This window comes from Scyliorhinus torazame, chromosome 8 (genome assembly GCF_047496885.1).
Source record: "Scyliorhinus torazame isolate Kashiwa2021f chromosome 8, sScyTor2.1, whole genome shotgun sequence".
In the NCBI taxonomy this organism is placed as follows: Eukaryota; Metazoa; Chordata; class Chondrichthyes; order Carcharhiniformes; family Scyliorhinidae; genus Scyliorhinus; species Scyliorhinus torazame.
Genome location: NC_092714.1, coordinates 12,922,318 through 12,945,472, shown reverse-complemented (window position 1 = coordinate 12,945,472; position 23,155 = coordinate 12,922,318). Strand labels below are relative to the sequence as shown.

Below are 23,155 nucleotides of genomic sequence, written 5' to 3'. Positions count from 1 at the left end.
AACACTCTCTAGAACATAGAACATAGAACAATACAGCGCAGTACAGGCCCTTCGGCCCACGATGTTGCACCGAAACAAAAGTAATCTAACCTACACTATGCCATTATCATCCATATGTTTATCCAATAAACTTTTAAATGCCCTCAATGTTGGCGACTTCACTACTGTAGCAGGTAGGGCATTCCACGGCCTCACTACTCTTTGCGTAAAGAACCTACCTCTGACCTCTGTCCTATATCTATTACCCCTCAGTTTAAAGTTATGTCCCCTCGTGCCAGCCATTTCCATCCGCGGGAGAAGGCTCTCACTGTCCACCCTATCCAACCCCCTGATCATTTTGTATGCCTCTATTAAGTCTCCTCTTAACCTTCTTCTCTCCAACGAAAACAACCTCAAGTCCATCAGCCTTTCCTCATAAGATTTTCCCTCCATACCAGGCAACATCCTGGTAAATCTCCTCTGCACCCGCTCCAAAGCCTCCACGTCCTTCCTATAATGCGGTGACCAGAACTGTACGCAATACTCCAAATGCGGCCGTACCAGAGTTCTGTACAGCTGCAACATGACCTCCCGACTCCGGAACTCAATCCCTCTACCAATAAAGGCCAACACTCCATAGGCCTTCTTCACAACCCTATCAACCTGGGTGGCAACTTTCAGGGATCTATGTACATGGACACCTAGATCCCTCTGCTCATCCACACTTTCAAGAACTTTACCATTAGCCAAATATTCCGCATTCCTGTTATTCCTTCCAAAGTGAATCACCTCACACTTCTCTTCATTAAACTCCATTTGCCACCTCTCAGCCCAGCTCTGCAGCTTATCTATGTCCCTCTGTAACCTGCTACATCCTTCAACACTATCGACAACACCACCGACTTTATAACACACCCTCACTGTGACACTCTCTGTAACACACACTCACTGTCACACTCTATAACACACCCTCACTGTGACACTCTCTATAACACACCCTCACTGTCACACTCTCTGTAACACACCCTCACTGTGACACGCTCTATAACACATCCTCACTGTGACACTCTCTATAACACACCCTCACTGTCACACTCTCTATAACACACCCTCACTGTCACACTCTCTATAACACACCCTCACTGTCACACTCTCTGTAACACACCCTCACTGTGACACGCTCTATAACACATCCTCACTGTGACACTCTCTATAACACACCCTCACTGTCACACTCTCTATAACACACCCTCACTGTCACACTCTCGATAACACACCCTCACTGTGACACTCTCGATAACACAACCTCACTGTCACTCTCTATAACACCCCCTCACTGTCACTCTCTATAACACCCCCTCACTGTCACACTCTGTATAACACACCATCACTGTGACACTCTCTATAACACACCTTCACTGTCACACTCTCTATAACACACCCTCACTGTGACACTCTCTATAACACACCCTCACTGTGACACTCTCTATAACACAACCTCTCTGTCACTCTCTATAACACACCCTCACTGTCACACTCTGTATAACACACCATCACTGTGACACTCTCTATAACACACCCTCACTGTCACACTCTCTGTAACACACCCTCACTGTGACACGCTCTATAACACATCCTCACTGTGACACTCTCTATAACACACCCTCACTGTGACACTCTCTATAACACACCCTCACTGTCACACTCTCTATAACACACCCTCACTGTGACACTCTCAATATCACACCCTCACTGTGACACTCTCTATAACACAACCTCACTGTCACTCTCTATAACACCCCCTCACTGTCACTCTCTATAACACCCCCTCACTGTCACACTCTGTATAACACACCATCACTGTGACACTCTCTATAACACACCTTCACTGTCACACTCTCTATAACACACCCTCACTGTGACACTCTCTATAACACACCCTCACTGTGACACTCTCTATAACACAACCTCTCTGTCACTCTCTATAACACACACTCACTGTGACACTCTCTATAACACACACTCACTGTGACACTCTCTATAACACACCCTCACTGTGACACTCTCTATAACACACCCTCACTGTGACACTCTCTATAACACACCCTCACTGTGACACTCTCTATAACACAACCTCTCTGTCACTCTCTGTAACACACACTCACTGTGACACTCTCTATAACACACCCTCACTGTGACACTCTCTATAACACACCCTCACTGTGACACTCTCTATAACACAACCTCTCTGTCACTCTCTATAACACACCCTCACTGTCACCCTCTATTACACCCCCTCACTGTTACGCTCTGTATAACACACCCTCACTGTCACACTCTCTATAACACACTCTCACTGCAGCACTCTCTATAACACACCCTCACTGTGACACTCTCTATAACACACCCTCACTGTGACACTGTCTATAACACACCCTCACTGTGACACTCTCTATCACACACCCTCACTGTGACACTCTCTATAACACACCCTCACTGTGACACTCTCTATGACACACCCTCACTGTCACACTCTCTATAACACACCCTCACTGTGACACTCTCGATAACACACCCTCACTGTCACACTCTCTATAACACACTCTCATTGCAGCACTCTCTATAACACACCCTCACTGTCACTCTCTATAACACTCGCTCACTGTGACACTCTCTATAACACACCCTCACTGTGACACTCTCTATAACACACCCTCACTGCCGCACTCTCTATAACAGACCCTCACTGTCACACTCTCTATAACACACCCTCACTGTCACACTCTCTATAACACACTCGCATTGCAGCACTCTCTATAACACACCCTCACTGTGACGCTCTCTATAATACACTCTCACTGCAGCACTCTCTATAACACCCCCCCACTGTAACACTCTCTACAACACATCATCACTGTAACACTCCCTGTAACACACCCTCACTGTCACTCTCTATAACACCCCCTCACTGTCACACTCTGTATAACACACCCTCACTGTGACACTCTCTATAACACCCCCTCACTGTCACACTCTGTATAACACACCCTCACTGTGACACTCTCTATAACACACTCTCACTGTGGCACTCTATAACACACTCTCACTGCCACACTCTCTGTAACACACCCTCACTGTGACACTCTCTATAACACACCCTCACTGTAACACACTCTATAACATACCCTCACTGTGACACTCTCTATAACACCCCCTGACTGTAACACTCTCTATAATACACCCTCACTGTGACATTCTCTGTAACACATCCTCACTGTAACACTCTCTATAACGCACCCTCACTGTGACACTCTCTGTAACACACCCTCACTATCACACTCTTTCACACACCCTCACTGTGACACTCTCTATAACACACCCTCACTGTCACACTCTCTGTAACACACCCTCACTGCAGCACTCTCTATAACACACCCTCACTTTGACACTCTCTATAACACATCATCGCTGTAACACACTCTATAATACACCCTCACTGTGACATTCTCTGTAACACACCCTCACTGTAACACTCTCTAGAACATAGAACATAGTACAATATAGCGCAGTACAGGCCCTTCGGCCTACGATGTTGCACCGAAACAAAAGTAATCTAACCTACACTATGCCATTATCATCCATATGTTTATCCAATAAACTTTTAAATGCCCTCAATGTTGGCGAGTTCACTACTGTAGCAGGTAGGGCATTCCACGGCCTCACTACTCTTTGCGTAAAGAACCTACCTCTGACCTCTGTCCTATATCTATTACCCCTCAGTTTAAAGTTATGTCCCCTCGTGCCAGCCATTTCCATCCGCGGGAGAAGGCTCTCACTGTCCACCCTATCCAACCCCCTGATCATTTTGTATGCCTCTATTAAGTCTCCTCTTAACCTTCTTCTCTCCAACGAAAACAACCTCAAGTCCATCAGCCTTTCCTAATAAGATTTTCCCTCCATACCAGGCAACATCCTGGTAAATCTCCTCTGCACCCGCTCCAAAGCCTCCACGTCCTTCCTATAATGCGGTGACCAGAACTGTACGCAATACTCCAAATGCGGCCGTACCAGAGTTCTGTACAGCTGCAACATGACCTCCCGACTCCGGAACTCAATCCATCTACCAATAAAGGCCAACACTCCATAGGCCTTCTTCACAACCCTATCAACCTGGGTGGCAACTTTCAGGGATCTATGTACATGGACACCTAGATCCCTCTGCTCATCCACACTTTCAAGAACTTTACCATTAGCCAAATATTCCGCATTCCTGTTATTCCTTCCAAAGTGAATCACCTCACACTTCTCTTCATTAAACTCCATTTGCCACCTCTCAGCCCAGCTCTGCAGCTTATCTATGTCCCTCTGTAACCTGCTACATCCTTCAACACTATCGACAACACCACCGACTTTATAACACACCCTCACTGTGACACTCTCTGTAACACACACTCACTGTCATACTCTATAACACACCCTCACTGTGACACTCTCTATAACACACCCTCACTGTCACACTCTCTGTAACACACCCTCACTGTGACACGCTCTATAACACATCCTCACTGTGACACTCTCTATAACACACCCTCACTGTGACACTCTCTATAACACACCCTCACTGTCACACTCTCTATAACACACCCTCACTGTGACACTCTCGATAACACACCCTCACTGTGACACTCTCTATAACACAACCTCACTGTCACTCTCTATAACACCCCCTCACTGTCACTCTCTATAACACCCCCTCACTGTCACACTCTGTATAACACACCCTCACTGTGACACTCTCTATAACACACCTTCACTGTCACACTCTCTATAACACACCCTCACTGTGACACTCTCTATAACACACCCTCACTGTGACACTCTCTATAACACAACCTCTCTGTCACTCTCTATAACACCCCCTCACTGTCACCCTCTATTACACCCCCTCACTGTTACGCTCTGTATAACACACCCTCACTGTCACACTCTCGATAACACACTCTCACTGCAGCACTCTCTATAACACACCCTCACTGTGACACTCTCTATAACACACCCTCACTGTGACACTGTCTATAACACACCCTCACTGTGACACTCTCTATCACACACCCTCACTGTGACACTCTCTATAACACACCCTCACTGTGACACTCTCTATGACACACCCTCACTGTCACACTCTCTATAACACACCCTCACTGTGACACTCTCGATAACACACCCTCACTGTCACACTCTCTATAACACACTCTCATTGCAGCACTCTCTATAACACACCCTCACTGTCACTCTCTATAACACACGCTCACTGTGACACTCTCTATAACACACCCTCACTGTGACACTCTCTATAACACACCCTCACTGTCACACTCTCTACAACACACCCTCACTGGGACACTCTCTACAACACACCCTCACTGTGACACTCTCTACAACACACCCTCACTGTGACACTCTCTATAACACACCCTCACTGTGACACTCTCTATAACACACCCTCACTGTCACACTCTCTACAACACACCCTCACTGTGACACTCTCGATAACACACCCTCACTGTCACACTCTCTATAACACACTCTCATTGCAGCACTCTCTATAACACACCCTCACTGTGACACTCTCTATAACACACCATCACTCTAACACTCTCGATAACACACCCTCACTGTGACACTCTCTATAACACACCCTCACTGTAACACTCACTATAACACACTCTCACTGCAGCACTCTCTATAACACACCCTCACTGTGACACTCTCTATAACAGACCCTCACTGTGACACTCTCTATAACACACTCTCACTGTGACACTCTCTATAACACCCCCTCACTGTGATACTCTCTATAACACTCCCTCACTGTGACACTCTATAATACACCCTCACTGTAACACTCTCTATAACACACCCTCACTGTGACACTCTCTATAACACACCCTCACTGTGACACTCTGTATAACACACCCTCACTGTGACACTCTCTGTAACACACCCTCACTGTCACTCTCTATAACACCCCCTCAATGTCACACTCTCTAGATCACACTCTCACTGTCACACTCTCTATAACACACCCTCACTGTCACACTCTCTATAACACATCATCACTGTGACACTCTCTATAACACAGCCTCACTGTGACACTCTCTATAACACACCCTCACTATGACACTCTCTATAACACACCCTCACTGTAACACTCTCTATAACACACCCTCACTGTCACACTCTCTATAACACACCCTCACTGTCACACTCTCTATAACACACTCTCACTGTCACACTCTCTATAACACACCCTCACTGTCACACTCTGTATAACACATCATCACTGTAACACTCTCTGTAACACCCCCTCACTGTCACACTCTGTATAACACACTCTCACTGTCACACTCTCTATAACACACCCTCACTGTGACACTCTCTATAACACACCCTCACTGTCACACTCTCTATAACACACTCTCACTGCAGCACACTCTGTAACACACCCTCACTGTCACCCTCTCTGTAACACACCCTCACTGTGACACTCTCTATAACACACCCTCACTGTCACACTCTCTATAACACACCCTCACTGTCACACTCTCTATAACACACCCTCACTGTGGCACTCTCTATAACACACCCTCACTGTGACACTCTCTTTAACACACCCTCACTGTCACACTCTCTATAACACACCCTCACTGTGACACTCTCTATAACACACCCTCACTGTGACACTCTCTGTAACACACCCTCACTGTCACACTCTCTATAACACACCCTCACTGTCACACTCTCTATAACACACTCTGACTGATACCTAAAATGTTTATTTAATACTGAGATGTATATCATTATAGTATTTGTACACTCAATATGGAAAATAGCAGCAATCCTTCCTCAATTGTAGTCTCGTTAGTTTATTAGACAGAGAGAGAGGGAGAGAGAGATGATCAAACCTGAACGTACCAGGCCTCCATTCCCTTTTGGGCCACAATGGTTGAGGCACAGTTAATGCTCGCTTGCAAGTTGTCACTCATGAGTTCTGTATTGGAAAAAGAAATGTGATCATTTATAAAATGTCCCAAGGGCATTTTTCAAGGAGTGGTGCTTGTTGCATTGAAGTCCAGTGTTTCATGTTTGAAGACTGGTGTGGGGATGGACATGTAAGTGGCAGGGGCAGTTATATGTGTGGTGAATGTGGGTACAACACTGAAGGAGGGAGACAAAAATGCATGCTGTATCATAAAGTACAGGGAGCATTTACGGGGGATTAGTTACATGAGAAATTCTTTGGAGTCATTCACACTGAACCTTTGAGATGAATTTCTATGGAGATTCTCATGTTCCACCACTGTTGCTTAAACATAAAAAGGGGAATCAAAAATAGCTTTCTTTCAAGGCAACGCGCATTTATCACATAATTGAAATGACCATGAGGAATTTCTCATGTAATTAATCCACATCAGATTCAGTCGCTGTGGAAAAGGCACGGCCCATACGCAGCAATGGGATGTATGTCAGCGTGTTGTACAAAGGTCCAGGGTGGAAGGTGTTTGTCACAATATATGATGTAACATGGGCAGATGGGTGGGGGTGTGGGGGTAACCAGGGTGTCGGGGGGGGGGGGGGTCGGTGCAGTTGGTGCGAAACTGTGGTGCATGGTATGGCGGACTTTGTACACATGTCCCGAGAACTTTAACAACAAAAACAGCAAATGCCAGTCAATCTCAGCAGGTCTGGGAGGCAGGGGAAGGGATGAGAGTAGAGGTCCGGGAGATGGATCGGACACGGTTGAGAGCCCTGTTATCCACAGTGGATGGGAAACCACGATTAAGGAATAAAGACATGTCAGTAGCACCATTTTGGAAAATGGCATCATTGGAACAGATGCAATGAAGGCGAATGAACTGGGAGAATGGGATGGAGCCCTTACAGGCTGTGGCGTGTCAAGAAATGTAGTTGAGGTAGCTGTTGGAGCCGGTGGGTTTGTAATGGATACCCGTGGACAGTCTCTCTCCAGAAATAGAGATAGAAAGGTCAAAGAAGGGAAGGGAATATGGAGGTCATAGAGGGGTGGAAATTAGAAGCAAAATTAACATGTTTTTCTAGGTCCAGATGCGAGCAGGAAGCAGCACCGAATCAGATGTTGATGTATCGATAAAAGAGTTGTGGGAGAAGGCCAGAGTAGGACTGGAACAAGGATCGTTTCACATACCCCAGAAAGAGACAGGAAAAACGGGGACTCATGCGGATACCCAGAGCCACACCTTTGGCTTGGAGGAAGTGAGAGAAGTTAAAGGACAAATTGTTGAGTGAGAGGACACGTTCAGCCAGATGGAGGAGACTGGTGGTAAATGGGGATTGTTCAGGCCCCTGTTCGAGGAATAAGCAGAGAGATCCCAGACCATCGTGGTGGGGGATGGAGATATGGGGGGATTGGACATCCTGATAGGGAATGGAGGTATAGAGGGGTTGGACATCCTGGTGGGGAATGGAGGTATAGAGAGATTGGACATCCTGGTGGGGAATGGAGGGAGAGGGATTGGACATCCAGGTGAGGAATGGAGGGAGAGGGATTGGACATCCAGGTGAGGAATGGAGGGAGAGGGGTTGGACATCCTGGTGGGGAATGGAGGTAAAGAGAGATTGGATAACCTGGTGGGGAATGGGGGTATAGAGAGATTGGATACCCTGGTGGGGAATGGGGGTATAGAGAGATTGGACGTCCTGGTGGAGAATGGAGGGAGTGGGATTGGACACCCTGGTGGGGAATTGAGGTATAGAGAGATTGGACATCCTGGTGGGGAATGGAGGTATAGAGAGATTGGACACTCTGGTGGGGAATGGAGGCATCGAGATATTGGACATCCTGATGGGGAATGGAGGGAGAGGGGTTGGACATCCTGTTGGGGAATGGGGGTATAGAGAGATTGGACGTCCTGGTGGAGAATGGAGGGAGTGGGATTGGACACCCTGGTGGGGAATTGAAGTATAGAGAGATTGGACATCCTGGTGGGGAATGGAGGGAGAGGGGTTGGACATCCTGTTGGGGAATGGGGGTATAGAGAGATTGGACGTCCTGGTGGAGAATGGAGGGAGTGGGATTGGACACCCTGGTGGGGAATTGAAGTATAGAGAGATTGGACATCCTGGTGGGGAATGGAAGGGGTACAGGGATTGGACATCCTGGTGGGGAATGGAGCTATAGAGAGATTGGACACCCTGGTGGGGAATGGAGGTATAGAGGGACTGGACACCCTGGTGGGGAATGGAGGGTGTAGAGGGATTAGACATCCTGATGGGGAATGGAGGTATAGAGAGATTGGACACCCTGGTGGGGAATGGAGGTATTGAGGGATTCAACATCCTTAAGGGCAATGGAGGGTGTAGAGGGATTGGACATCCTGGTGGGGAATGGAGGTATAGAGGGATTGGACATCCTGGTGGGGAATGGAGGTATTGAGGGATTCGACATCCTTAAGGGCAATGGAGGGTGTAGAGGGATTGGACATCCTGGTGTGGAATGGAGGCTGTAGAGGGATTGGCCATCCTGGTGGGGAATGGAGGTATAGAGGGATTGGACATCCTAGTAGGGAATGGAGATATAGAGGGATTGGACATCCTGGTGGGGAATGGAGGTATGGACGGATTGGACACCCTGATGGGGAATGGGGGTATAGAGGGATTGGACACACTGGTGGGGATTGGGGGTATAGAGGGGTTGGACATCCTGGTGGGAAATGGAGGACGAGGGTTTGGATACCCTGATGGGGAATGGAGGTATAGAGGGATTGGACATCCTGGTGGGGAATGGAGGTATGGACGGATTGGACACCCTGGTGGGGAATGGAGGTATGGACGGATTGGACACCCTGGTGGGGAATGGGGGTATAGAGGGATTGGACACACTGGTGGGGATTGGGGGTATAGAGGGATTGGACATCCTGGTGGGAAATGGAGGACGAGGGTTTGGATACCCTGATGGGGAATGGAGGTATAGAGGGATTGGACACCCTGGTGGGAAATGGAGGGTGCAGAGGGATTGGACATCCTGATGGGGAATGGAGGTATAGAGAGATTGGACACCCTGGTGGGGAATGGAGGGTGTAGAGGGATTAGACATCCTGATGGGGAATGGAGGTATAGAGGGATTGTACATCCTGGTGGGGAATGGAGGTATTGAGGGATTCGACATCCTTAAGGGGAATGGAGGTTGTAGAGGGATTGGAAATCCTGGTGTGGAATGGAGGCTGTAGAGGGATTGGCCATCCAGGTGGGGAATGGAGGTATAGAGGGATTGGACATCCTGGTGGGGAATGGGGGTATAGAGGGATTGGACAACCAGGTGGGAAATGGAGGTATAGAGGGATTGGACATCCTGGTAGGGAATGGAGGTATAGAGGGATTGGACATCCTGGTGGGGAATGGGGGTATAGAGAGATTGGACATCCTGGTGGGGAATGGGGGTATAGAGGGATTGGACAACCAGGTGGGGAATGGGGGTATAGAGGGATTGGACATCCTGGTGGGAAATGGAGGTATAGAGGGATTGGACATCCTGGTAGGGAATGGAGGTATAGAGGGATTGGACATCCTGGTGGGGAATGGGGGTATAGAGAGATTGGACATCCTGGTGGGGAATGGGGGTATAGAGGGATTGGACAACCAGGTGGGGAATGGGGGTATAGAGGGATTGGACATCCTGGTGGGAAATGGAGGTATAGAGGGATTGGACATCCTGGTAGGGAATGGAGGTATAGAGGGATTGGACATCCTGGTGGGGAATGGAGGTATGGACGGATTGGACACCCTGATGGGGAATGGGGGTATAGAGGGATTGGACACACTGGTGGGGAATGGGGGTATAGAGGGATTGGACACACTGGTGGGGAATGGGGGTATAGAGGGATTGGACACACTGGTGGGGAATGGGGGTATAGAGGGATTGGACACACTGGTGGGAAATGGAGGTATAGAGAGATTGGTCACCCTGGTGGGGAATGGAGGACGAGGGTTTGGATACCCTGATGGGGAATGGAGGTATAGAGGGATTGGACACCCTGGTGGGGAATGGAGGGTGCAGAGGGATTGGACATCCTGATGGGGAATGGAGGTATAGAGAGATTGGACACCCTGGTGGGGAATGGAGGGCGAGGGATTGGACACCCTGGTGGGGAATGGAGGGTGTAGAGGGATTGGACACCCTGGTGGGGAATGGAGGGTGTAGAGGGATTGGACATTCTGGGGGAAATGGAGGTATAGAGGGATTGGACATCCTGGTGGGGAATGGAGGGAGAGGGATTGGACATTCTGGTGGGGAATGGAGGTATAGAGGGATTGGACATCCTGGTGGGGAATGGAGGGAGAGGGATTGGACATCCTGATTGGGAATGGAGGGAGAGGGATTGGACACCCTGGTGGGGAATGGAGGGAGAGGTATTCAACATCCTGGTGGGGAATGGAGGTAGAGATGGATTGGCCATCCTGGTGGGGAATGGAGGGAGAGGGATTGGACATCCTGGTGTGGAATGGAGGGTGTAGAGGGATTGGACATCCTTGTGGGGAATGGGGGTATAGAGGGATTGGACATCCTGGTGGGGAATGGAGGTATAGAGAGATGGACATCATAGAACTAAGAAATGTACAGCACAGGAACAGGCCCTTCGGCCCTCCAAGCCCGTGCCAACCATGCTGCCCGACATCCTGGTGGGGAATGGAGGTATAGAGAGATTGGACACCCTGGTGGGGAATGGAGGCAGCGAGATATTGGACATCCAGGTGGGGAATGGAGGGAGAGAGGGACTGGACATCCTGATGGGGAACGATGGTGCAGCGGGATTGGACATTCTGGTGGGGAATGGAGATATAGAGAGATTGGACATCCTAGTGGGGAATGGAGATATAGAGAGATTGGACATCCTGGTGGGGAATGGAGGTGCAGAAGGATTGGACATCCTGGTGAGGAATGGAGAGAGAGAGGGATTGGACATCCTGGTGGGGAATGGAGGTATGGAGGGATTGGACATCCTGGTGGGGAATGGAGGTATAGAGGGATTGGGCATCCTGGTGGGGAATGGAGATATAGAGAGATTGGACATCCTGGTGGGGAATGGAGGTGTAGAGGGATTGGACATCCTGATGGGGAATGGATGGTGCAGCGGGATTGGACATCCTGGTGGGGAATGGAGATATAGAGAGATTGGACATCCTAGTGGGGAATGGAGATATAGAGAGATTGGACATCCTGGTGGGGAATGGAGGTGCAGAGGGATTGGACATCCTGGTGAGGAATGGAGAGAGAGAGGGATTGGACATCCTGGTGGGGAATGGAGGTATGGAGGGATTGGACATCCTGGTGGGGAATGGAGATATAGAGAGATTGGACATCCTGGTGGGGAATGGAGGTGTAGACGGATTGGACATCCTGGTGGGGAATGGAGGGATAGAGGGATTGGACATCCTGGTGGGGAATGGGGGTATAGAGGGATTGGACACCCTGGTGGGGAATGGGGGTATAGAGGGATTGGACATCCTGGTGGGGAATGGAGGTATAGAGAGATTGGACTCCCTGGTGGGAAATGGAGGACGAGGGATTGGACACCCTGATGGGGAATGGAGGTATAGAGGGATTGGACACCCTGGTGGGGAATGGAGGGTGTAGAGGGATTGGACATCCTGATGGGGAATGGAGGTATAGAGAGATTGGACACCCTGGTGGCGAATGGAGGGAGAGGGATTGGACACCCTGGTGGGGAATGGAGAGTGTAGAGGGATTGGACATTTTGGGGGGAATGGAGGTATAGAGGGATTGGACATCCTGGTGGGGAATGGAGTTATAGAGAGATTGGACATCCTGCTGGGGAATGGAGGGAGCGGGATTGGACATCCTGGTGGGGAATGGAGGGAGAGGGATTGGACATCCTGATGGGGAATGGAGGGAGAGGGTTTGGACATGCTGATGGGGAATGGGGGTATAGAGGGATTGGACATCCTGGTGGGGAATGGAGGGAGAGGGATTGGACATCCTGGTGGGGAATGGAGGGTGCAGAGGGATTGGACATTCTGGTGGGGAATGGAGGGAGGGAGGGATTGGACATCCTGGTGGGGAATGGAGGTATAGACTGATTGGACATCCTGGTGTAGAATGGAGGTATAGAGGGATTGGCCATCCTGGTGGGGAATGGAGGGAGAGGGATTGGACATCCTGGTGGGGAATGGAGGTGTAGAGGGATTGGACATCCTGGTGGGGAATGGAGGGAGAGGGATTGGACATCCTGGCAGGGAATGGAGGGAGAGGGATTGGACATCCTGATGGGGAATGGAGGGAGAGGGATTGGACATCCTGGTGGGGAATGGAGGGAGAGGGATTGGACATCCTGATAGGGAATGGAGGTATAGAGGGATTGGACATCCTGGTGGGGAATGGAGGTATCGAGGAATTTGACATCCTGGTGGGAATGGAGGTATAGAGAGATTGGACTTCCTGGTGTGGAATGGAGGTAAAGGGATTGGACATCCTGGTGGGGAATGGAGGGAGAGGGATTGGACATCCTGATGGGGAATGGAGGGAGTGGAATTGGACATCCTGGTGGGGAATAGAGGGAGTGGAATTGAACATCCTGGTGGGGAATGGGGGTATAGAGGGATTGGACATCCTGGTGGGGAATGGAGGTATAGAGGGATTGGACATCCTGGTGGGGAATGGAGGTATAGAGGAATTTGACACCCTGGTGGGGAATGGATGTATAGAGAGATTGGACATCCTGGTGGGGAATGGAGGGAGCGGGATTGGACATCCTGGTGAGGAATGGAGGGAGCGGGATTGGACATCCTGGTGAGGAATGGAGGGAGAGGGATTGGACATCCTGATGGGGAATGGAGGGAGTGGGATTGGACATCCTGGTGGGGAATGGGGGTATAGAGGGATTGGACATCCTGGTGAGGAATGGAGGTATAGAGGGATTGGACATCCTGGTCGGGAATGGAGGTATAGAGGAATTGGACAGCCTGGTGGGGAATGGAGGGAGAGGGATTGGACATCCTGGTGGGGAATGGAGGGTGTAGAGGGATTGGACACCCTGGTGGGGAATGGGAGTATAGAGAGATTGGACTCCCTGGTGGGAAATGGAGGGATAGAGGGATTGGACATCCTGGTGGGGAATGGGGGTATAGAGGGATTGGACACCCTGGTGGGGAATGGGAGTATAGAGAGATTGGACTCCCTGGTGGGAAATGGAGGACGAGGGATTGGACACCCTGATGGGGAATGGAGGTATAGAGGGATTGGACACCCTGGTGGGAAATGGAGGGATAGAGGGATTGGACATCCTGGTGGGGAATGGGGGTATAGAGGGATTGGACACCCTGGTGGGGAATGGAGGTATGGAGGGATTGGACACCCTGGTGGGGAATGGAGGGATAGAGGGATTGGACATCCTGGTGGGGAATGGGGGTATAGAGGGATTGGACACCCTGGTGGGGAATGGGAGTATAGAGAGATTGGACTCCCTGGTGGGAAATGGAGGACGAGGGATTGGACACCCTGATGGGGAATGGAGGTATAGAGGGATTGGACACCCTGGTGGGAAATGGAGGACGAGGGATTGGACACCCTGGTGGGGAATGGAGGTATAGAGGGATTGGGCATCCTGGTGGGGAATGGAGATATAGTGAGATTGGACATCCTGGTGGGGAATGGAGGTGTAGAGGGATTGGACATCCTGGTGGGGAATGGGGGTATAGAGGGATTGGACATCCTGGTGGGAAATGGAGGACGAGGGATTGGACACCCTGATGGGGAATGGAGGTATAGAGGGATTGGACACCCTGGTGGGGAATGGAGGGTGTAGAGGGATTGGACATCCTGATGGGGAATGGAGGTATAGAGGGATTGGACACCCTGGTGGGGAGTGGAGGGAGAGGGATTGGACACCCTGGTGGGGAATGGAGGGTGTAGAGAGATTGGACATTTTGGGGGGAATGGAGGTATAGAGGGATTGGACATCCTGGTGGGGAATGGAGTTATAGAGGAATTGGACATCCTGGTGGGGAATGGAGGTATAGAGAGATTGGACATCCTGCTGGGGAATGGAGGGAGCGGGATTGGACATCCTGGTGGGGAATGGAGGGAGAGGGATTGGACATCCTGATGGGGAATGGAGGGAGAGGGTTTGGACATGCTGATGGGGAATGGGGGTATAGAGGGATTGGACATCCTGGTGGGGAATGGGGGTATAGAGGGATTGGACATCCTGGTGAGGAATGGAGGTATAGAGGGATTGGACATCCTGGTCGGGAATGGAGGTATAGAGGAATTGGACAGCCTGGTGGGGAATGGAGGGATAGAGTGATTGGACATTCTGGTGAGGAATGGAGGTATAGAGGGATTGGACATACTGGTGAGGAATGGAGTGTGTAGAGGTGTTTGACATCCATGATAAAGAGGAGGTGGTTAGGGCCAGTGAACCGGGAGTTGTTGATGTGATGTAGGTGAGAAGGAAATGGACAAGAGGAGAGAGTATAGAGTCAAGATCGGATGAATGAGTTCAGTGGGGCAGGAACAGGCTGACACGATGGGCCTACCGGGGCAGCCTGTTTTTGGAGGAGGTAGAAGCGGCTGTCCGGGGTTGGGAGACAATGAGGTTAGAAGCTGTCAAGGGAAGATCTCCAGAGAAGATGAGGCCAGTGACAGTCCAGATAAAAATGGCTTGATGCTCGGTGTTGGGATCAAGGTCTGGAGGGAGGTCGGGGGAAGTGTCTAAAATTTGGCGCTCAGCCTCTGCAGGGTAGAAGTCAGCGCGCCAGACCCCAACAACCCCACTCTTGTTTGCGGGTTTGATGACAAAGTCAGGATTGGGCCAAGGGGGAGGAGTGCAGCTCCATGCCCTTCCCACCCTCCCTCCACTCCCAACAGCATAAATCTGACCCCATTTCCAGTTCTGTCTAACTTAGACAAAGAGTAAAGCAGACTCGAAACGTTAGCTCCCTTCCCTCTCCACGGATGCTGTCAGACCTGCCGAGATTGTCCAGTATTTTCTGTTTTGGTTTCAGATTCCAGCATCAGCAGTAATTTGCGGTTATCCCGAGAACGTTAAACTGGGTCTCTGGATTGCTAGTCTAATGCCATTACCACTGTCACTCATCCCCCAAGGTAGGATAACATGTTAGGCATTATATACATATGTGTTCCCCAAGCTCAATTAGGCAAATTTGGCACAGGGCTAAATCGCTGGCTTTGAAAGCAGACCAAGGCAGGCCAGCAGCACAGTTCAATTCCTGTACCAGCCTCCCCGAACAGGCGGCGGAATGTGGCGACTCGGGACTTTTCACAGTAACTTCACTAAAGCCTACTTGTGACAATAAGCGATTTTCAAATGGCCAGTTAATCTGTCTATTTTTTTATTGGTAGAGTGAAAAATGTTGACCAAGATACTAAGGCAGATTGATTGTTGCTTCTAGCAAGCGTGACCTTGAATTGGCAGAGCACATTACACAGTGTTAATTTTATTTGTCAATTTAAGTCATTGTGAATGTGTTTTCAGGATCCTTAATGGGGAGGGGGGGGGGCAGCCACAAATCGTGGTACACATCGGTACCAACGACATAGGTAGGAAAAGAGACAGGGGTTTAAAACAGGAATTCAGGGAGCTAGGGTGGAAGATGAGAGCCAGAACAGACCGTGTTGTCATCTCTGGTTTGCTGCCAGTGCCATGTGCTAGCGAGGTGAGGGACAGGGAGGGAGTGCAGTTTAACCCCTGGCTACAGGGATGGTGTAGGAGGGAGGGTTTCAGTTACTTGGATAATTGGAGCACATTCTGGGGAAGGTGGGACCTGTACAAACAGGATGGGTTACACCTGAACCAGCGGGGCACCAATATCCTGGGAGGGACATTTGCTACAGCTCTTCAGGGGGGTTTAAACTAATTTGTCAGGCGGGTGGGAAAGTGATTTGTAGTCCAGGGGATAGCTTTGCTGGAGTTCACAAAGTTGAGGGTAGTGCAGTACTGAGGAAGGTACCAAGGTCACAAGAGTGGACCTGCAGGCATGAAGGTGGTTTGAAGTGTGTCTACTTCAATGCAAGGAGCATCAGGAATAAGGTTGGTGAGCTTGAAGCATGGATTGGTACCTGAGACTATGATGTTGTGGCCATTACGGAGACGTGGATAGAACAGGGACAGGAATGGTTGTTGGCGGATCCTGGGTTTAAGTGGTTCAGTAAGATTAGGGAAGGTGGTAAAAGAGATGGAGGAGTAGCATTGTTAATCAAGGATAGTATAATGGCTGCAGAAAGGCAGTTTGAGGAGGATCTGTCTACTGAGGTAGTGTGGGCTGAAGTTAGAAATAGGAAAGGAGCAGTCACTTTGTTAGGAGTTTTCTATAGGCCCTCAAACAGTAAAAGAGATGTGGAGGAAAAGATTGCAATACAGATTTTGGATAGGTGCAGTAGTCACAGGGTAGTTGTCATGGGTGACTTTAACTTTCCAAATATTGATTGGAACCACTATAATTCGAATAGTTTGGATGGGGCTGTTTTTATCCAGTGTGTGCAGGAGGGTGTCCTCACACAATATGTGGATAAATGACAAGAGGCAGGGCCACATTGGATTTGGTACTGGGTAATGAACCGGGCCAAGTGTTAGATTTGGTTGTGGGAGAGCACTTTGGAGATAGTGACCACAATTCGGTGACTTTCACTACAGCAATGGAGAGAGCTAGGAACATACGGCAGGGCAAGGTTTATAACTGGGGGAAGGGTAATTACGATGCGATTAGGCAAGAATTGGGGAGCATAAGATGGAAACAGGCACTGTCAGGGATAGGCACAATTGAGATGTGGAGCTTGTTCAAGGAGGAAATGCTGCGTGCCCTTGACATGTCTGTCCCTGTCAGGCAGGGAAGAAATGGTCGAGTGAGGTAACCATGGTTTACAAAAGAGGTTGACTGTCTTGTCAAGAGGAAGAAGGGGGGTTATGTAAGGATGAGAAAACAAGGTTCAGTTAGGGAACTTGAGGGATACAAGATAGCTAGGAAGGGGCTCAAGAAAGGGCCTAGGAGAGCTCGAAGGGGGCATGAGAAGTCCTTGGCGGGTAGGATCAAGGAAAACCCCAAGGCCTTTTACACTTATGTGAGGAATAAAAGAATGACCAAGGTGAAGTTAGGGCTGGTCAAGGACAGTTGTGGGAACGTGTGCATGGAGTCTGAAGATATAGGAGAGGCCCTAAATGAATACTTTTCTTCAGTGTTCACAAAGGAGAGGGACCATGTTGTTGAGGAGGATAATGCGAGACAGGCTTGTAGGCTGGAGGAGGTAGACATTCGGAAGGAAGATGTGTTAGAAATTTTGAGAAGCCTGAGGATGGATAAGTCCCCTGGGCCTGATGGGATATATCCTAGGATTCTTTGGGAGGCGAGGGATGAGATTGCAGAGCATTTGGCTTTGATCTTTATGTCCTCACTGTCTACAGGAATAGTGCCAGAAGACAGGAGAGAGGCGAATGTTGTCCCCTTGTTCAAGAAAGGGAATAGGTATAACCCTGGGAATTATAGGCCGATTAGTCTCACTTCGGTCATTGGTAAATTTTATTGGAAAGGGTCCCGAGGGATAGGATTTATGATCATTTGGAAAGATACAGCTTAATCCAGGATAGTCAGCACGGATTTGTGAGGGTTAAGTCTTGCCTCACAAGTTTGATTGTATTCTTTGAGTAGGTAACTGAGTACATAGATGAAGGTAGAGCAGTCGATGTCGTATACATGGATTTGAGGAAGGCGTTTGATAAGGTGCCCCATGGTCGGCTCATGCAGAAAGTAAGGAGGCATGGCATAGAGGGAAATTTGGCCGATTGGATCAGTAACTGGCTATCACATAGAAGACAGAGGGTGGTGGTAGATGGTAAATTTTCATCCTGGAGCCCAGTCACCAGCGGTGGACCACAGGGATCAGTGCTGGGTCCTCTGCTATTTGTGATTTTTATCAATGACTTTGATGATGGAGTTGAAGGGTGGGTTAGTAAATTTGCTGATGACACCATGATTGGTGGAGTAGTGGATAATGTGGAGGGCTGTTGTAGGCTGCAAAGAGACATTGATAGGATGCAGAGCTGGGCTGAAAAGTGGCAGATGGAGTTTAACCCTGATAAGTGGGAGATGATTCATTTTGGTCGGACAGATTTGAATGCGGATTACAGGGTTAACGGCAGGGTTCTGAAGAATGTGGAGGAGCCGAGAGATCTCGGAGTTCATGTCCATAGATCTCTGAAAGTTGCCACCCAAGTGGATAGAGCTGTGAAGAAAGCCTATCGTGTGTTAGCATTTATTAACAGGGGGATTAAGTTTAAGAGCCATGAGGTTATGCTGCAACTGTACAAGACCTTGGTTCGACCACATTTGGAGTATTGTGTGAAGTTCTGGTCACCTCATTATAGGAAGGATGTGGAAGCATTGGAAAGGGTGCAAAGGAGATTTACCAGGATGCTGCCTGGATTGGTGGGTGGGTCTTCTGAGGAAAGGTTGAGGGAGCTAGGGCTTTTCTCATTGGCGTGAAGGAGGATGAGTGGTGAATTAAGTGAGGTGTATAAGATGGTGAGTGGGATAGATAGAGTGGACGTTCAGCGATTTTTTTCCTCGGGTGGATGTAGCTGTTACAAGGGGGCATAACTATAAGGTTCATGGTGGAAGATATAGGAGGGATGTCCGAGGTAGATTCTTTACTCAGAGAGTGGTTGGGGCGTGGAACGCACTCCCAGCTATGGTAGTGGAGTCGGACACTTTCGGAACTTTCAAGCGGTTATTGGAGAGGCATATAGAGTGCACTAGAATGATTGGGAGTAGGTTGATTTGATCTTAGTTTCAGACTAGTTCGGCACAACATCGTGGGCCGAAGGGCCTGTACTGTGTTGTATAGTTCTATGTTCTATCAATGAAGTTTGGGTGAGGTGCAAACTAAATTAATGATTATTCCCAGTGTTAAATTGGATCTCCTGATAAGTAGGTCTGAGACTAGCATTGTTGCTTCACGTACCAGTGCATTGTATCCCGCAGCCATTTGAAGAATTTGGAGTCTTTCCATTGTTGCACCACCATTTACTGCTGATTTGAAAGAGCCCGTAGTTTGTTGAAAAGGATTTCCCATCCTTTGAGTCATGACCGACTGCAAACGAGTTGTAGTTACTTGCATGCTTGATCAAACACACCCCTAAAATGTACATAAGACGCTGTAGGTTAGAACACGTGGCAAACACAGTTGTGATTCCCGCTACGCGGCGAACACCGAGGAAAGAGTAAGGAAGGTTGGGCTGCATTTTCCGGTCCTTCTTGCTGGGGGGGGGGGGGGAACTTCCAGCTCTGCCGTCGGCGGTCATTGGTGGGTGAGCCGCCTGTGCCAATGGAAAATCCCGCCCATTGTTTTTTGAGGCGAATTTCCACGGGGATTCTCATGTTCCACCGTTATAACTTAGACGTAAATGGGGTAACCAAAGGAAGACTTGCATTTACATCGCACCTTTTGTGACAACCAGAAATCTCAAAGCACTTTACAGCCAATTCTTTGAAGTGTAGTCACTGTGTAATGTTAGAAAACAGGCAACTAATTTACACTCGGCAAACTCCTACAAAGACCAATGTGGTAATGGTAAGAAGTCTCAAAACACCCGGTTAAAGTCCAACAGGTTTATTTGAAATCAATAGCTTTCGGAGCGCTGCTCCTTCATCAGGTGGAGTGGAGGCAGGTTCACAATCACAGCATACATACAGCGGAATTCTCGCTTCTGGGGACTAAGTCCCCGCGCCAGCGGGAGAACCGGCCAACCACTCCGGCGTCAACAGCCCCCGAAAGTGCGGAATTCTCTGGATTTTCGGGGACTAGGTGGACGCCGGAGGGCTTGGCGCCACGCCAGCTGGCGCCGAAGGGACTGCGCGAGTTTGTGCATGCGCCGAAAGGCCGGCGAGATCTCGCGCATGCGCAGACAGGCCGGCATATTGTTGGCGCATGTGCGGGGGTTCTCTTCTCCACGACGGCCATGGCGGAGCTCTACAGGGGCCAGCGTGGAAGAAAGAAGTACCCCCATAGCACAGGCCTGCCCGCAGATCGGTGGGCCCCGATCACGGGCCAGGCCACAGTGGGGGTCCCCCCCGGGACCGGATCCCCCCGCGCCCCCCCGAGGACCGCCATCGCTGACTTACCTGCGAGGTCCCGCCGTGTGGGACCATGCGTAACCCACGCTGGCGGGACTGCCCAAAAATGGCGGCCGCTCAGCCCATCGGGGCCCGGAGAATTGCCGGGGGGCCGCTGCCAACGGCCCCCGACCGGCGTGGCGGGAATCCAGCCCCCGCCCGAAAAACGGTGCCGGCGAATATGGCAGCCAGCGTCGGGGCGGTGGGGCGGGATTCACGCCGCCCCTCCGCTGACAAAGCGTTCCAGGCACCCACCACCCTCTGCGTAAAAAAGCTTCCATGCACATCTCCCTTAAACTTTCCCCCTCTCACCTTGAAATCGTGACCCCTTGTAATTGACACCCCCACTCTTGGAAAAAGCTTGTTGCTATCCACCCTGTCCATACCTCTCATAATTTTGGAGACCTCAATCAGGTCCCCCCTCAACCTCCGTCTTTCCAACAAAAACAATCCTGATCTACTCAACTTTTCTTCATAGCTAGCACCCTCCATACCAGGCAGCATCCTGGTGAACCTCCTCTGCACCCTCTCTAAAGCATCCACATCCTTCTGGTAATGTGGCGACCAGAACTGCACGCAGTATTCCAAATGTGGCCTAACCAAAGTCCTATACAACTGTAACATGACCTGCCGACTCTTGTACTCAATACCCCGTCCGATGAAGGCAAGCATGCTGTATGCCTTCTTGACCACTCTATCGACCTGCGTTGCCACCTTCAGGGTACAATGGACCTGAACTCCCAGATCTCTCTGTACATCAATTTTCCCCAGGACTCTTCCATTGACCATATAGTCCGCTCTTGAATTAGATCTTCCAAAATGCATCACCTCGCATTTGCCTGGATTGAACTCCATCTGCCATTTCTCTGCCCAACTCTCCAATCTATCTATATTTTACTGTATTCTCTGACAGTCCTCCTTGCTGTCTGCAACTCCACCAATCTTAGTATCACCTGCAAACTTGCTAATCAGACCACCTATACCTTTGTCCAGATCATTTTTGTATATCGCAAACAACAGTGGTCCGAGCACGGATCCCTGTGGACACCACTAGTCACCTTTCTCCATTTTGAGACACTCCCTTCCTCCACTACTCTCTGTCTCCTGTTGCCCAGCCAGTTCTTTATCACAGCTCCATTTTTCATGCAGCGACTTGTTAGGGCCTGAAAGAGCGGCCAGAAAGGATATTGGAAAGAGATGACCTTCCAAAAGCAATTGGATGGATGGGTGAAGGGGGAAGTATGGAAGGGTCATGGCGAAAGGGCAGGAGAGAGGGAATTATTGAAGAGCTAATCCAAAGAGCGAACAAAAATACGAATCACCCTTCAGTGATTAATCACTCTACGAATATGCGCAAGGGGCCTTGGAGGGAAGAGATCAATGGTAGGAACCCTCGGTGATTCCCCCTGCCTCTTCTATCAGTCTCGAGACCAACTGGGGTTTGGCTAAGGTCAATTTACAGAGCCTGGAGCAGGCTCAGATACCCCCATGTCAAACTATTGAATGCATTGACTCACTGACTGAGAGAATGACAAGAGAAAATCACAGCCATCATTTGCAAGTGCATTTGACATTGTTTCAATTGAACAGAGAGAGCAGTACTCACAGTCTGCCACTTTGTACTTGGTATATTTCGCCAGTACAGAATTCTTGATAGCTTTAGCCGTTTGGCATCTTGTAAGGATTTCGGCGCTGGCGACCGCAAGGAGGACACTGAGAACTATCAGAGTCTTCATCGTCTTTGCAGGAGATGTGTTTGGGTCTGGCTAAGGTTGCAGTTTTATACAGGATCGTGCCTGTGGCTATCAGTTCCATCAACCTGATTAAACAGGAACCTGGCAAACAAATCTAGGGTAAACTAAGTTTGTCGGATTAATGCCAAGTTCTTGATGTCATGCCGTGACTTAGCAAACACTCCAATAGGAGGGGAGGATGAAAAGAAATTTAGGGCTGACTTCATTTATTTTAGACCTCTTCAGGAGAAGAGACAAGCAGG

The 23,155-nt window shown here is 49.5% G+C and overlaps 1 protein-coding gene across 1 annotated transcript in view; it reads right to left on the bottom strand.

The window, feature by feature from the left end:
• The window catches only part of LOC140428715 (lysozyme C-like), a 28,577-nt gene extending 5,642 nt beyond the window's left edge, over positions 1–22,935 (bottom strand). Inside the window, exons 1-3 of the mRNA XM_072515440.1 lie at positions 22,766–22,935; positions 20,009–20,182; positions 6,955–7,030 (exon numbers count right to left, since the gene is read on the bottom strand). Of these exons, the coding sequence (XP_072371541.1) occupies positions 6,955–7,030; positions 20,009–20,182; positions 22,766–22,895 (380 nt within the window). The 5' untranslated portion in view covers positions 22,896–22,935. The remainder of the gene's footprint in view (positions 1–6,954; positions 7,031–20,008; positions 20,183–22,765) is intronic.
• Positions 22,936–23,155: the final 220 nt, after the last annotated feature.